At 43.6% G+C, this 16,442-nt stretch overlaps 1 protein-coding gene across 1 annotated transcript in view; it reads right to left on the reverse strand.

The window, feature by feature from the left end:
* Positions 1–926: 926 nt before the first annotated feature.
* Positions 927–16,442, reverse strand: part of TMTC1 (transmembrane O-mannosyltransferase targeting cadherins 1) — an 87,392-nt gene continuing 71,876 nt past the window's right edge. The window contains exons 17-20 of the mRNA XM_063447751.1: positions 8,790–8,927; positions 8,397–8,519; positions 2,683–2,760; positions 927–1,983 (exon numbers count right to left, since the gene is read on the reverse strand). Coding sequence (XP_063303821.1) covers positions 1,753–1,983; positions 2,683–2,760; positions 8,397–8,519; positions 8,790–8,927 — 570 coding nt within the window. The 3' untranslated portion in view covers positions 927–1,752. The remainder of the gene's footprint in view (positions 1,984–2,682; positions 2,761–8,396; positions 8,520–8,789; positions 8,928–16,442) is intronic.

The raw sequence follows: 16,442 nt of genomic DNA on the forward strand, positions 1-16,442 counted from the left end.
ATGAGGTATCTCAAAAATGTTTATATGCAGCATGGCAAACAATGCTTGAAATATATAAGGTGTACATCATGCAGCTGTGAACACATGGTAGGCTGCTACCAAGTCTCAGTCTTTTACAAGTACAGACAGAGATTCAGTTGTTCATAAACAACAAAATCTAAACAAAATTCCTTATTGTCTCTTATAGACAACCTTGTAGCCCCATGTAGCTAGAGCGCAGCTAAGCGGAAAAAGGCCTTGACAGGGGTTAGGAGGCGGGCTTAGGAGGAAGTAAGCAAGGGTTGGATTATGGGTAAGTAGGATTGGCTATTTAAATGAGCAGCCATTTTAGGTGAGTCATTCTAACTTTCTACCTGGTTGAGTTTGTCCCACCCACCCTCCCTTTGTTTGTTATGTGTTTATTTAACCCGTTTCTTTCACAGCGGCGGGACGGGGAGCCGAAGGAGAGGAAATAGGCTCCCCTGGATGAACGTGAGGTGGAATAACAGATTGTGGTCATCGGTGGTTGAGAGGTTTCGAGTCCTGGAGGTGACTCAGAACCTGGTGGGGCAGGGGTATCCGGGTATACCCCTGCCGTGGTTAATGGTTGGTTGGCACTTTGGAATGTTGGTGTATGTTATAAATATGTTATAAATATGTATAGGTGTTATTATATGGGGGTCATTGCCTTTTGTATGGTAGCCGAAGGAACAGGATGCGAGGGGGCGGAGTATGGGGGGCAATGACCCATGTTAAAATATGTTAATTTATTATTGTTATTATTATTATTATTATTATTATTATTATTATTATAATTATTGGTTAATAAAGCTGTGGACAAATTTCCCCATAATACTTAGTGTCCGTGTGTTATTGGGTTAGGTTATGGGGGTGGTTTGTCCTGGATTCCGACTGCCCAAATGGCGACTATACACCTGTCAAGTGTTGGCTGACAGAGAATAGTGGAATTTGTAGTGTACCGGAAGGGCCAAAGTTGGACATCTGTTGTGGTTTGAAGAAAAGTGTTTGATTGTAAAAATAATGCCTTAAGTGACAGACTGGAATTTGGTCCCTACCTTCTTTGGCATTTTAAAATTGAAACTTGTAGGTTTATTCAGGAAATATAAGAACACTTGCTAGTTTGTTATACAGACTTCTTGTCACTGGATTCGTAGCCAAAATCCTTATCAACATTACCATCATCAATGTAAGCGTTTGGTTACAGGTAGACTGCTGGTTACATGAAAATTTGGCAATACGGTACCATGCCATAACCCTTTTCGTTTGATTTTTTTTGTTTTTGTTTTGCTATTTATACAGCAAGATGGCTTCTGTGGGCTCTTTGTGATCTGGTGATATTTTGAAACATTCTTCTGATGCATATAAACGCCAATAAAGAGAAACTAACATTTTATGTACAAAAAGATGTTTTACCAATGATCGTACTCTCACACCACCACCAACAAGGTTCTCTACCTGTGTTTCCTGTAGGTGCCAGTATGGGATCTTGGCTTTATTCTACAGATCTGCTCTCTCTTAAAGTCTTAGTCTATGCTCCTTGTGGTTCTGTCTGCAGGTGATACTCCACATTACATGCTGAGGTAAGACAAGTTATCTGTGTTTCTCAGCAGGTCTGCACACCATGCATCTTTGAGACTCAAACAGATGCTAGTCTGGTTTTGCTTTGTTTCTGGCAAATGGCAGTCTACTCACTGCATTCCCAGTAGGTGGCATACTATGTCCACTGTGTCTACACTAACTACTCTCTTTTTCTCAAAGGTCTACATTTGATCTGGGATGCCCCTTTCTTCCTCTTTTCTCATCACTCTCGATCCTTTCTGAACCTTTAGTTTGGTCCATCTGCAAATCTGGATCTCTTGCTTTTGTTGCTTGTAACCGGTTTTCCAGACGCTGTAGTTTGGCAAGGTTTTCTTTAAGTAATTTACTTTCAGGGTCCAACAGTAAAGCTTTTTGATAGAAAGTGCGAGCAGATACATAATCACCCTGTATAGAGAAACAAATGTTTTATGTAACAATGCATTAATTGTTTGTAACACCCCCTGTTTTATTTCTCAATAAAATAAAATCTATGCAGCTCCATGTTATCTCTTCACATGATCCCTGTTTAGCTCGATGTAATCCCAGTAATAGCTGTGGCTAACTATGGCACTACATATGCATACTTAGTTTCTTGCCAATGGCATCAGTTTGACTTTGCTGAATTTTCTCAAACTCTAACCCTGCTTTAATCTCTATTATCTCAGCAGGGATGCCCATTTTGTGCAGCTACAGTAATGTACTTCAGTTTCTTCTGGAGCTCTAGGTTACTCTTTCCTGCTTCATCACTGTCACATGTATATCATATTCTCAATTAACTCCACCTTTAATTTTTATATAGCAGTTTTAATTGGACACTATAGGGACCCATAACACTTAATCTCATTGAAGTGGTCTGGGTGGAGTGACCCTGTTGAGGAGCTGCGGCGGAGCCTGAGATTTTAATTACTTCTGCATCACAGGGATGGGGGAGATTGACATAGTGGGCACTATAGGAATCTATAGTGCCAGGAAAAGAACTTTGTTTCCCTGGCACTATAGTCTCCCTTTAACTGAACTTTCACATCAGTTAGATCTCACTTTTCTCAAGCTTTTCTTTATCTCTCTACTGTATTTGCTGCAACGTTGACTGATCCCCATTCCTACCTGGATATGTTTGATGCCTCCCATATTCATCCAGGCCTGCGCTTGACTGGGGTTCACATCAGCCACTATCCTGTAACTCTGTAGAGAAACATACTCCATGTTATAGAAAGATATCACCCAAGTATAAGATCCTAAACGGAAGTCATAGTATCAGTCCCTCTTTCGATAATCAAAAACATTTTTTAAAGGTTGCTTCACTGGTTACAGGCATTAAAAGGACACAATAGGTACAATAGGTACCAAAACACAACTTAAAGAAACAATTAAAGAACTTAAAGAAACACTATAATGTTAGGAATACAAAACTGGCGCTCTGCAGCACCTCCCCTCCCTCGTGTCTCCCTCCTTCAAATAAAGGGTTTAATAACCCATTAAACACTTACTTGATTCCAGTGTCCTTCGGTGATAGGTCGAGCTCCTCCAATGTCAGCCAATTGGTGGAACCTAATGTGCATGTGCAGCAAGCATCGTGAGCATTAGGCCTTCCTCATAGTAAACCATAGAATTAATGCTTTTCTATCGGGATTTAGAAGACGCTGAACGTCCTCATGCAAGTGGACTACGTCCACTAGAGGTAGGCTTAACTTTGCAAAACCACTGTAGTTTCTCTAAAATTGCAATGTTTTACATTACATGGTTAAGGGGACAGGTCGGGGATACTGCAGATAGGCTACTTCAATGAGATGAAGTTGTCTGGGTGTCTATAGTGTTCCTTTAATGAAACCGTTTTGGCGTAAAGATAATGCCTCTGCAGCCTCACTGCTTAATTCACTGACATTTAGGAGTTAAATCACTGTGTTTATACAGCCCTAGGCATATCTCCATGCATGTAACTTACACAGCCTTCCTAAACACTTTGTGCACAGAGGAACCTAATGATTAAACTTTCTTTATTGCGCGCCCTGTTTGATTTACAATGTATTTTCTACTGCTCTGTTAATAACCTGCTACAGCCTGCAGAAGCCTTTTGTGTGTGATTAAAGTTCAATTTACAGAGTAGGAGATCCAAACTTCTAAAGCAAGTTAACCTGTGATTGGAAATGAAACCATTTTTTTCATGCAGCTGTGTCTAGGGGTGTATAAACACAGTGATTTAACTACTAAATGGCAGAGAATTGAGCAGTGAGACTGCAGGGGCATGGTCTATACACCAAAACCGCTTCATTAAGCTAAAGTTGCTTATAGTGTCCTTTTAACCCCTTTAGGACGGAGCAGTGGCGGCTTTAGACTTTGTGAGGCCTTAGGCGAAACTCAAACATGAGGCCCCCCACTAACACCTAAAGTTAAAAATAGGGGTTGCATTGTGTGTATAAGGTGCTGTCGTTGTATTTAAGGACAAGCTTGCAGCGCTGGATACAGAGAGCTAGTGTCTGTATTCATTGTTCAGAGGCTTGCTGTGTTGCGGCTCCCTGTGCCGCTGCATTGTGATCTCTCTGACTATAGTTATGGCATAATATTAATTTGCAATGATGCCAATCGTTTATACATGACTGAGGGGTATGGTTATATAGCCTTGCAGTCGTGTATACATAAGTGCCGGAATATGTATATCTGAGTGTATCTGGCATTGTCTACCTATGTGTGACAGGGTTTGGGGTGAGTGTTGCACAGTTGGAGTACAGGATTGTAATGGTTTATGTAATAAGTTGAGTGTGGCAGGGTGAAGGGGGTGAGTGGGACAGACTGATAGAGGATGAGTGACAGGGTTGGGAGGTGAGTGTGACAGACTGACAGTGCAAGAGAAGGTGAGTCTGACAGGGTTGATGGGGGGTTAATGCGATAGGGTAGGTGTGGCAAAGCAAGGATTTTGGTATGGTTGCAGTGGGTGAGAGTCATAGGATTAGGAGGAGTTACGTGAGTTTGGCTGGGTTTAGGGGCGACAGTGTGTGGGGACTGAAAGTGTTTGGGAATGGTGATAGTGTATGTGGTGACTGTGTATGTGAAGGGGGTGTAAGTGTGTGTGGTAATGATAGGGTATGGGTGGGGAATGACAAGGTGTGCGGTGGAACGCTGTGACAGCGTGTGTGTGGGGGAAGGCTTTTATTGGGTGGGTGTGGGGTGACAGGGTAGAGAAGCTGTGACATAGGGGAGCTGTGACAGGGTGGGGGGCTTTGACAGGGTAGAGGGTAGTAGGGGGGCTTTGACTGGGTAGGGTGTGGTAAGGGGGCTTTGACAGGGCAGGGAGCTGTGACGTGGCAGGGTTGGTGGGGGAGGTGTGACAGGACAAGGAGTGGAGGGAAGGCTGGAGCAGGGGGTGGTGGGGCAGGTGGTGGTAGGGGGGCTGTGACAGGGTAGTGAGGTGGTAGGATGGCAGAGGGTGGTAGGGTGGCTGGGGCAGGGGGTCTATGACAGGGCAGGGGGTCGTATGGGGCAGAGGGTGGTAGGGTGGCTGTGACAGGGGGTGGCAGGAGGGCAGTGACAGGGTACGGGGTGGTAGGGAGCAGAAGGTGGTAGGGTGGCTGTGACAGGGCAGGGGATGGGGCAGTAGGCTGGGGCTGGGGCAGTAGGGCATAGGATGGTAGGAGGGCAGAGGGTGGCTGAGCAGAGGGTGGCTGGGGCAGTAAGGTTGAAGGGTGGCTGGGGCAGTAGGGTGGTAGGGTGGCTGGGGCAGTAGTGTGGTAGGGTGGCTGGGGCAGTAGGGTGGTGGGGTGGCTGGAGCAGGAAGGTGGTGGGGTGGCTGGGGCAGTAGGGTGGTAGGGTGGCTGGGGCAGTAGGGTGGCAGGGTGGCTGAGGCAGAGGGTGGTAGGAGGACAGTGACAGGGTAGTGGGGTGGAAGGAGGGCAGAGGGTGGTAGGGTGGCTGTGGCAGAGGGTGGTAGCGTGGCTGTGGCAAAGGTGGTAGGGTGGCTGGGACAGAGGGTGGCAGGAGGACAGTGACAGGGTAGTGGGGTGGAAGGAGGGCAGAGGGTGGCTGGGGCAGAGGGTGGTGGGGTGGCTGGGGTAGTAGGGAGGTGGGGTGGCTGGGGCAGTAGGGTGGAAGGGTGGCTGGGGCAGTAGGGTGGAAGGGTGGCTGGGGCAGTAGGGTGGTAGGGTGGCTGGGGCAGTAGTGTGGTAGGGTGGCTGGGGCAGTAGGGTGGTGGGGTGGCTGAGGCAGTAGGGTGGCTGGGGCAGGAGGGTGGTGGGGTGGCTGGGGCAGTAGTGTGGTAGGGTGGCTGGGGCAGTAGGGTGGTAGGGTGGCTGGGGCAGTAGGGTGGCTGGGGCAGAGGGTGGTGGGGTGGCTGGGGCAGTGGGGTGGTAGGGTGGCTGGGGCAGTGGGGTGGCTGGGGCAGTAGGGTGGCTGGGGCAGAGGGTGGTGGGGTGGCTGGGGCAGTGGGGTGGTAGGGTGACTGGGGCAGAGGGTGGCTGGGGCAGAGGGTGGTAGGAGGACAGTGACAGGGTAGTGGGGTGGAAAGAGGCAGAGGGTGGTAGGGTGGCTGTAGCAGAGGGTGGTAGCATGGCTGTGGCAAAGGTGGTAGGGTGGCTGGGACAGAGGGTGGCAGGAGGACAGTGACAGGGTAGTGGGGTGGATAGAGGGCAGAGGGTGACTGGGGCAGAGGGTCCCCCTGCTGGCAGATCCACAGCCAGTTATAGGGGGGCCATGTGATCGCTCTTTGAGAGCGATCACATGGCCCCCGAGGGCCTCATTTGCCGGGGGACAGCCCAGGCAGCCCTCCAGAAGAGGATCGCGGCGGAGGTAAGTACCTCCGATCTCCAGGGGCTCAAAGCCGTTACGGCGTTAAATCCCACTTAATGCGGGACGGCATAGAACGCCATAACGGCGTTAACGGGTTAAACCATCAAGAATAAGTCAACTCAATTTCATTAACCCAAAAATTGTTTATGCTTTACTTTGCTTAAATCACATTTTTCTTTATTACTGTGGATCTTGGTGATATGCTTACACACTAACAATTCCAAGTGCCTATAACCTTTGAAGAGTTGATGGCAAAAGACACCTTTATCTTTAGAACAACAAAACTAAAAAGTGTGCCTGCTTTAAAGCGGCACTGTCATGGCCGAATCTGTAATTTTTTTTAAACCTCCTCCCGACTCCACTAAGTCTAATTCCCCTCCTAGTCACCCCCATATGCCCCTAGGCCCCCCATATTACCTATTTTAAAAACTTTATTTTGTGCCCCGACCTAGGTCCTGGTCACCGCCATCTTTGTGTGGGCAGATGAAGGCCCTATGGGACACGTCATCTGCCCACACTCTATAGCACTGTAAAATACTGAGACATTCGCTATTGTCCGAAATTTGGATGGGAATTTCGTCTATTCATTCATCAGAAAGACGAATAAATTAATTGAAATGTCAGACGAACAAACAAACACTGAATATTGGTGTTCGTTTGTTCAGTTGTTTATTTTATTACAAGGAGGGAGCTACCAGCGCGCAGCTCCCTCCTTGTAATATATAAAGTTAGAAGCAGCAGGGAACTTTGCTTCAAGCCACTTCCTAAGCCCCCCATGTCCTTATAAAGCCTTTCCATGCCCTGCAATTTGACTCAAAGCGCTCTGATTGGTAAATGGTGAGCGTAACCTGATTGGTTACCTGTAAGGCTTACTATTTAGCTATCAGAGCACTCTTATTGGTTGGCCTAAAACCAACCAGTCAGAGCGCTCTGAGTCAAATTGCAGGGCATGGGAAGGCTTTATAAGGTCATGGGTGGGGGCCCTATGTCCCCCGTTTAGTTGAATAGCCCCCACTCGCAGCCACAGGCTACCCATTGTTTACTAGACATGCCCATACTCGCAATGTAACGAGAAGGGGCAGATTATTTACTAATACTAAGTAATCTTTACTTAGTATTAGTAAAGTTGGTAGATAGCTCCCTAATACCGTGGAAATTAGAAAGCTATCTACTAAGCAGCTGCCAGATGCAGTCGCAGCACGGATTGGATCGGAATTTCATTCATTCGAATTACATTTCAAACCGACCTAAAAGTACCGAATGTCGTCCTAACACGAATGAGCAAACTGTTTCATTCTGTTAGGGCGATATTCGGTAGTTTCGCTGGCGTTCTGTCTAAATGACAGGACATTCGGGAATAGTGAAAGGAGGCATCGCGAGATCACGGAGGAAAGGTGAGAATTCGGGGAAATTGCTATGATCACAAGAAATGGAGCACACTTTGCTTCTCTGCTGGTAGGCTTAGGAAATATAACATTTCCATAAATAAGTCTTATGTTTTAAAGAAAACTAGAGCAGACAGGAAGAAATGAAGAACAGATCCTGAGAGAGGAAGCGTTTAGGGAAAGGTAAGTTCGGCATGACGGTGCCGCTTTAACACCCCACTGATTTCTCAGGAGTAGAGGGACCAAATGGAAGCATGGATTTGAAAACTATAAGACGTGGAGGAGATAAATAGGATTGACGTCTGATGCAAAATAGAAGAAGGAATAAAAAATCCTGACCACTTATAAAATACAATAATGTGTAAGCTGATAACTGTGTCCCACACCGCACTCCTACAAAATTTATCCTCTGTAATTTAATCCTATAATCCTGAGGAGGGATGCAAAAGTCATATGAGGCAGGGGAAAAATACAATATATGTTGATGTAACAATTTATGACCCTGGCAGAATGTGGACAAAAATGTGTACATGATATCACTGGAACAAACCTTGCTGTCACACACATCAAATTGTTTATATCTTTCCATTTTTACACAACAATTAATATTGGAAAAGTCGTTCTACAACGGTTAACTTTTTGTAGTTTCTGACATACTTGAAAAGAATCTTCCAAACGGTTCAGTTCTCTCAGCTGGTTGCCTTTTGTGAAATGAAGTTCAGCCATTATTTTTGGGTCTGTTGGTTTCATCTGCAGTGCAATGTCAACTATCTCCAGAGCCTAGATGAGAAGGAAGAAAGATATTGTAATAGTAATAATTAAGTTGATCTTCAATAAGGCCATAAGATTTAAGAGTGATGCACTTCAATCAAGGTATAAGAAGGGTGTTTATGTTAACTGAGGGAAGGTCTAATACAGTACATAGTGTTAAAGGGCCATACAATGGTAAGTATTAAATGAGTAAAAGGGGCACACTCTGATGAAATTAGATGTAGATGGTCAATTTTGAGTAAGAAGTTATAAGGATAACCAGTCATGACAAACCGTCACCTTGAGATAGTTTTCTTTTTTGCTGTAGATGGCTGATAGTAGCCGGAAACATTCAAAACAGTCAGGAACGTCTTCTACAATACGTTGAATGAGCATTTCAGCCTCCATTGTTTGATCTATCATAGCTAAGACTTGAGCCTATTAGAAAAACCCGGAAAATATAAAGATATATAAAACATTAAAGGGACAATATAGGGACCAAAATAACTTTAGCTTAATAAAGCTTCCTTTATTTCACATTTTGTTTAATTTAGAATTTCAGGTCTTGCATTCTGTGCAATCAATGCATATTAACTTGTGCATTTTTGAGTTTTAATAACATAAACAATAACAATTAACTTGTGGTTAAGGGAGGGGGCTGAAGAGGGGGAAAGGATGGGGTTGAGGGGGAGTCATCGCTGGTGCTCTTGAAGGTGTTATATGGATGTAAAGCACAAGGTATTCAAGTATCTTAATTTCGTATTAACCTGTAAGGTATTCTGAAGCTATCACTGATGGACACAGCTGTGGGAGGGAGTCAAAGGCCCTGGTGGTTGCCAGGATGTTGCAGTAAGGAGCTGCGTGTGTTTTTCCTGACTGGGTGTGATTTTAGGTAGAGATACCATAGTTGGCAGGAAAGTTTGCTATTTTTCGCTGGGTATTGTGCTCTGCAGGCCATGGTTTTGTAGGTTTGTGTTAGTGTTACTTGGTTTATACACTCTTGAACAGTCTGGGCATACTTTTTTAGCCAGTTCCTGCTGAGGACAGTAAGGGCAACAATCAGCACCTGATATATTAAGTATTGTTTCTGTTTAGGTAATGGCTTAGAGAGGAGGAGCAGTAGAAATGTTTCTAGGGTATTTAGTAAGTCGACTTCTGTGCTATCTCGGAATAAATTGTGTATATTTATCCAGTATTGTAGTAACATTGGGCACCACCACCATATGTGAAGCATCGAGCCAGTTCCCGCCATGCACCTCCAGCAGATATCCGAGTTTTGGGGATTGTATTGTTTTAGTTTAGTGGGCACCATATACCATCTGTAGAGAACCTTTTTGGATAGTTCCATTTGGGAGCTGCAGAAGGTAAATTGCTTTTGTGCTTGGAATAGAGACTTCTTTTGGGAGTCTGTAAAGGTAATTTTGAATTCATGTTCCCACTTAGTTAGGAAAGAGGCTTTTGTGTCAGCCAATCAGCCAAGTGGGCAAAAAGTTCTGCATATAATGTGGAGATTAGCTTTTAAAGGGACACTATAGTCACCTGAACAACTTTAGCTTAATGAAGCAGTTTTGGTGTATAGAACATACCCCTGCAGCCTCACTGCTCAACCCTCTGCCATTTAGGAGTTAAATCCCTTTGTTTATGAACCCTAGTCACACCTCCCTGCATGTGACTTGCACAGCCTTCCATAAACACTTCCTGTAAAGAGAGCCCTATTTAGGCTTTCTTTATTGCAAGTTCTGTTTAATTAAGATTTTCTTATCCCCTGCTATGTTAATAGCTTGCTAGACCCTGCAAGAGCCTCCTGTATGTGATTAAAGTTCAATTTAGAGATTGAGATACAATTATTTAAGGTAAATTACATCTGTTTAAAAGTGAAACCAGTTTTTTTTTTCATGCAGGCTCTGTCAATCATAGCCAGGGGAGGTGTGGCTATGGCTGCATAAACAGAAACAAAGTGATTTAACTCCTAAATGACAGTGAATTGAGCAGTGAAATTGCAGGGGAATGGTCTATACACTAAAACTGCTTTATTTAGCTAAAGTAATTTAGGGGACTATGGTGTTCCTGGGTTTGGATTGCAGGCACAGCCTCTCTATCTCCGACAGCTGTTGTCCATTTACATTGGAGTTGTCCCTCAGTTGTGTTGGCGTATCTAAGAGTTGATTTGCAAATAGGAAAACTTTGCTATATTGGAGATATTTAATCGGTTTGTAGAGTGGCAAAGTTGTGCATTTTGCCATTCTGTAGTAATTTGGAAAGTTATTTGATCCAATGTCTATGCCAGATCTTGTAATTAAAGTCCGGTATAAGAGTGGACAGTGCTTCAATGGGGAGTGCTGTAGATATTTTTGTGGGTGTTTTACAGTTTCGCCTATATCCATCCCAATGGTGGAGTGTTAGCGTGGTAATGGGAAGCGCATTTTTGTGTTTATGGCGTAAGCTTTTTTGGGTCCATGCTAGGGAGGGTAGGGAATGTCCACCTGTGTAGTGTGCTTCTATGCGCATCCAAGGGGTCTGATTGGCAGTTGTGTGTGCTTGTATCAGGGACAGTGGTGGATCTTCAGCCAGGCAAGCAAGGCACTCGCCTTGGGTGGCACATTCCAAGGGGGCAGCAAAAAAAACAGGGTTTGGGTTGACAAGCTGTCATCCCAGACTGGTATTTTTATTCCCAAGCAGAGTTTGAAAAGCGAAAAGGGAGTGAGATTGGGAGCATTTGCAGCAGGATAAGCTGTCTCTCTCCTAGAAGGCAGCAGTCAGTAAGCATGATAAGCACTTCAGTAACTGCTGCACACCCCTCCAGCTAGTGGAGTCTTCCAGTTCCTCTCCCAATATCAGCTTGACAGCTGACACGCCCCCTGACAGACTATGTGGTTGCTCTCTACGGCAGTCTCTCCTCCTGAGTCATGCTAAGTAATCTTTTGGAAGAAGTCTGGGAAGGCATGATCATAATAGGTGAGCACAATTATATTGGTGACAGATGTAAAGAGCTGTGCTGCATGTGCATGTAACATATTGTCCCAATCCTGAAACTGTCAGTTTTAAAAAATATATAAATATTTGTTAGTTCTCTTCCATTCTATTATTCTGTTTAATTGATTTGCTCATTTTAAATTTAATTTATTTCTCATTTTTTTTATTTAATTGGTTTGATTTGTCTTTCACTGTATGTTTCTTGACTGTTGTTTTTTTTTTTTTTGGTTCCAATTCTTTATTTTATTTAATTACAAGGGAGTTAATTAATAAATGATTAAAATAAAATGTAAAAGTTTTTTCTGCCTCTAACTCTCTGTCCCAAAACTGCTCTCATTAATAATTAGTAATTATGTTTTTCCTTTATCATGTTAGTGCTATTTCTGCTTTACATCCTGAGGAAGCTTCGGCGAAACGCGTAGACGACGCAGTGACGCACGCCACGTACGCCTGTTACGTATCGACGCAAAGGGGGTGGAGCACCCGGGAAGCTCGGAGAACCCTAACTGATGCCCAGGATTTTTCAGCGGTCTGCTTTCCCAGAAACATCCGTGGAGGAAAAAGGAGAAGCCGGCTGCCACTTAACATCGTACCTGGGCTCAGGCAATTACAAAGCGTTTGTGAGTAGCAGTTGGGACTGCATATACTCACTTATTTCTATCTTGTAAGAGGCTTAAGATTTAGTTTGTTTATTATTTTTTTCATATTTATTTGTATTGTCCGATTTATGTATTGTACTTGAAATTTACTTTGATCTATTTCTCTTCAGTGCTAGGAGTGTTTTATGTCTAGTGTACTATAAATAAATAGTGTAATTTTATATAACTGTGCTTCACTATCATATGCACTTTATTTTTTCCATATACTCATCTGAGCTGAAGCCACTTAAAGGACCCTATGGGAATGTGGATCTGACTTTGCGCTCCACCTTTATAAGTATTTTGTCTGAGTGTTGGTGTGGGTTTTGGGTACACACAGGTGTGCAGCAGCTTTTGGAGATTTAATTGTATATTGACAGTATACATTTTTTGAGGTATATTAGGGACTTTTTTATAGATATTTCTTCCCTTTTTACCTCATTTGTGCTCATAGAGCCATATACGTAATTAGCGCTTTTATATTTTGAATTATTTTGATGTTAGTGCTATTTGTTTGTTAAAATAAGGAGAATGGTGTAAAAGTATCCCAGTTTATCCTGTAACAGAGAAACCAGGTTCAACAAAAAGTTGGGAGCCTTTTATTTATAGAAAAAGCTCATATGTATATACGCACAGATTATAATGCTGTTTTCTATAAATAAAAGGCTCCCATCTATATATACACTGCTCCAAAAAAATAAAGGGAACATTTAAACAACACAATGTAACTCCAAGTCAATCATACTTCTGTGAAATCAAACTGTCCACTTAGGAAGCAACACTGAGTGACAATCAATTTCACATGCTGTTGTGCAAATGGGATATACAACAGGTGGAAATTATAGGCAATTAGCAAGACACCCCCAATAAAGGAGAGGTTCTGCAGGTGGTGACCACAGACCACTTCTCAGTTCCTATGCTTCCTGGCTGATGTTTTGGTCACTTTTGAATGCTGGCGGTGCTTTCACTCTAGTGGAAGCATGAGACGGAATCTACAACCCACACAAGTGGTTTAGGTAGTGCAGCTCATCCAGGATGGCACATCAATGCGAGCTGTGGCAAGAAGGTTTGCTGTGTCTGTCAGCGTAGTGTCCAGAGCATGGAGACGCTACCAGGAGACAGGCCAGTACATCAGGAGACGTGGAGGAGGCTGTAGGAGGGCAACAACCCAGCAGCAGGACCGCTACCTCCGCCTTTGTGCAAGGAGGAACAGGAGGAGCACTACCAGAGCCTTGCAAAATGACCTCCAGCAGGCCACAAATGTGCATGTGTCTGCTCAAACGGTCAGAAACAGACTCCATGAGGGTGGTATGAGGGCCGACGTCCACAGGTGGGGGTTGTGCTTACAGCCCAACATCGTGCAGGACGTTTGGCATTTGCCAGAGAACACCAAGATTGGCAAATTTGCCGCTGGCGCCCTGTGCTCTTCACAGATGAAAGCAGGTTCACACTGAGCACATGTGACAGACATGGCAGAGTCTGGAGACGCCGTGGAGAACGTTTTGCTGCCTGCAACATCCTCCAGCATGACCGGTTTGGCAGTGGGTCAGTAATGGTGTGGGGTGGCATTTCTTTGGGCGGCCGCACAGCCCTCCATGTGCTCGCCAGAGGTAGCCTGACTGCCATTAGGTACTGAGATGAGATCCTCAGACCCCTTGTGAGACCATATGCTGGTGCGGTTGGCCCTGGGTTCCTCCTAATGCAAGATAATGCTAGACCTCATGTGGCTGGAGTGTGTCAGCAGTTCCTGCAAGACGAAGGCATTGATGCTATGGACTGGCCCGCCCGTTCTCCAGACCTGAATCCAATTGAGCACATCTGTGACATCATGTCTCGCTCCATCCACCGTCACGTTGCACCACAGACTGTCCAGGAGTTGGCAGATGCTTTAGTCCAGGTCTGGGAGGAGATCCCTCAGGAGACCATCCGCCACCTCATCAGGAGCATGTACAGGCGAGGTAGGGAGGTCATACAGGCACGTGGAGGACACACACTACTGAGCCTCATTTTGACTTGTTTTAAGGACATTACATCAAAGTTGGATCAGCCTGTAGTGTGTTTTTCCACTTTCATTTTAAGTGTGACTCCAAATCCAGACCTCCATGGGTTGAAAAATTTGATTTCCATTTTTTAATTTTTAAGTGATTTTGTTGTCAGCACATTCAACTATGTAAAGAACAAAGTATTTCAGAAGAATATTTCATTCATTCAGATCTAGGATGTGTTATTTTTGTGTTCCCTTTATTTTTTTGAGAAGTGTACATAGACTATACTGAGTGAATAATGTCACACTCAATAAGTAAAATGCTCATATTTATATACATGCAGTCTATATGGCTGTATAATGTCACACTCCAACGTATATACGCACAGACTATATGTCAGACTATATGTCTATATATACGCACAGACTATATTTATAAGGCTCCCATCTATATATACATAGTCAATATGGCTTTTATTGCCTATGGCTGAATTATGTAAATCAGTTAGGCAACAAAGCTTGCACTTTAATGTATTTCAGTCATAGTGCAATCATTATTGGTAATCGTACTTACATTAGAGTGCAAGCTTTATTAGCTATCTAAATTACATTAGAATGTGAGCTTTACTATGCAAAATAGGTGCGATCTCTCCTAAAGAGGGATACTTGAGAAATCTGTCATTTTGTGTCAGTAAGATTGCTCCTGGAAACTGATGTGTTCTGAGAGCTAGACCTAACATTTCTACTTTTACATGTCCAGCCTGAATAACTTGTTAGTTGCTTAATACACCTTCGTTTGTAAAATTATCGAAATGTGTAGCGTTTTCCTTTCTTCTAACTGTTGGTTTGTGCTAACCATATCCTATCCTGGAATTATAAATACATTAAATAATTGCATTATTGCACTAAGGATTCTGTGACACCACTGACCCCCATCTGCCTCAACAACTTCAATGCACTTTGGACCCCCTGGACCTGAGCGCCAGGTGTGACGTCACATCTTGGTGCTCGCTTAGAGGCAGTGGCCTTAGTGTGAGGCACTCTCCAGGTCATTGACAAAATATACCAAGTTTATGCATTTATAGCTAATTGCCATGATATACCTAGTTTATGCATTTGTAACTAATTGCCACGCTATACTTGGTTTATGCATTTGTAACTGATTGCTATGATATACCTATTTTATGCATTGAAAGCTCAGAGGCCTGATATACCAGATGGCACTGGCAAGCTGTTTGTGGACAAAGATGGCACTGGCAAGTTGTTTGTGTTTAAATATGGCATGGATAAGCTGGTTGGGGACAAAGCTGGCACTGTAAAGTTGTTTTGCGAGAAATATGGTATTGGAAAATAGTTTGATGGCACAGTTTGCTTTGGTAATCTGTTTGAAGACAGAGATGAAGAGGTGAAGCTTAAAGGGGAAGAGATGTGGCCTTGACTGGAAGATTCAGATCGAGGGGGGTGAATACGTTTAGTCATGCCTAGGGCAGCACAAAACCAAAATACACCATTGATCAGGGGGCTCAGTATTGGCAGCTTGATAATAGTACTTTAGATTGGGGAGTCCCATGCTGCCTAAATTGAATGGTTTGTATAGAACTGAAGCTGCTATTCTAGGCCTTTTTCCCACCCCAGATATAATTGTTGAGAAGCCCCTGTACTTCTTGCAGATATGTTCTGAGTAACGAAATCGGTAGAGTCCTAAACAGATACTGAAATTTTTGCAAAATCATTATTGGATGGCTGCAATTTTGCCCGACAAAGAGATTTATTTCCCTTTCCAAGTTTGTAGAAGTTTTTTTTTTTTTCATTAATTTTCCATAATTATCTTTATAAAATATTATAAAAACTTTGTGTAAATGTTTTAATGAGTCTCTTGGACCTTCTAGCGTGAGGAAGACGTCGTCAGGAAAAGCGTAAGTTTGTGTTCTTTGGTCCCTATTTTGAGGCCGTGAATGTTATCTTCGTGGATTATAGAGGGGATGATGGAGGTTAGTCTAATGGTATATATTTTCGCTAGAATTTTTATGTCTGTGTCTAATTATGAGATTGGTCTCAAGTTCTGGCATCTATTTGGTGGCCTTCCTGGTTTTGGTAGAGTGGCTATGTGCGCTAATAGCATTTCGGGCGAGATTTGACCATTGTGGAAGATATGGTTGAATGAGTATTCCATTTTAAGGGCTAAGAGGTGCGCAAAGCATTTATAGTAAGAATTTGTTAAGTCATGCGGGCCTGGTAATTTCCCAGAGGGTAGAGATTTAATAACCTCTAGTATTTCTTGGGCTGAAATTGGGTTTGACAATGAGGTTTGTTGTGTTTCCAATAGGAAGAGTAATGTGGTTTTGGATCTCTTGTGGG

The sequence above is a fragment of the Pelobates fuscus genome, chromosome 3 (genome assembly GCF_036172605.1).
Source record: "Pelobates fuscus isolate aPelFus1 chromosome 3, aPelFus1.pri, whole genome shotgun sequence".
In the NCBI taxonomy this organism is placed as follows: Eukaryota; Metazoa; Chordata; class Amphibia; order Anura; family Pelobatidae; genus Pelobates; species Pelobates fuscus.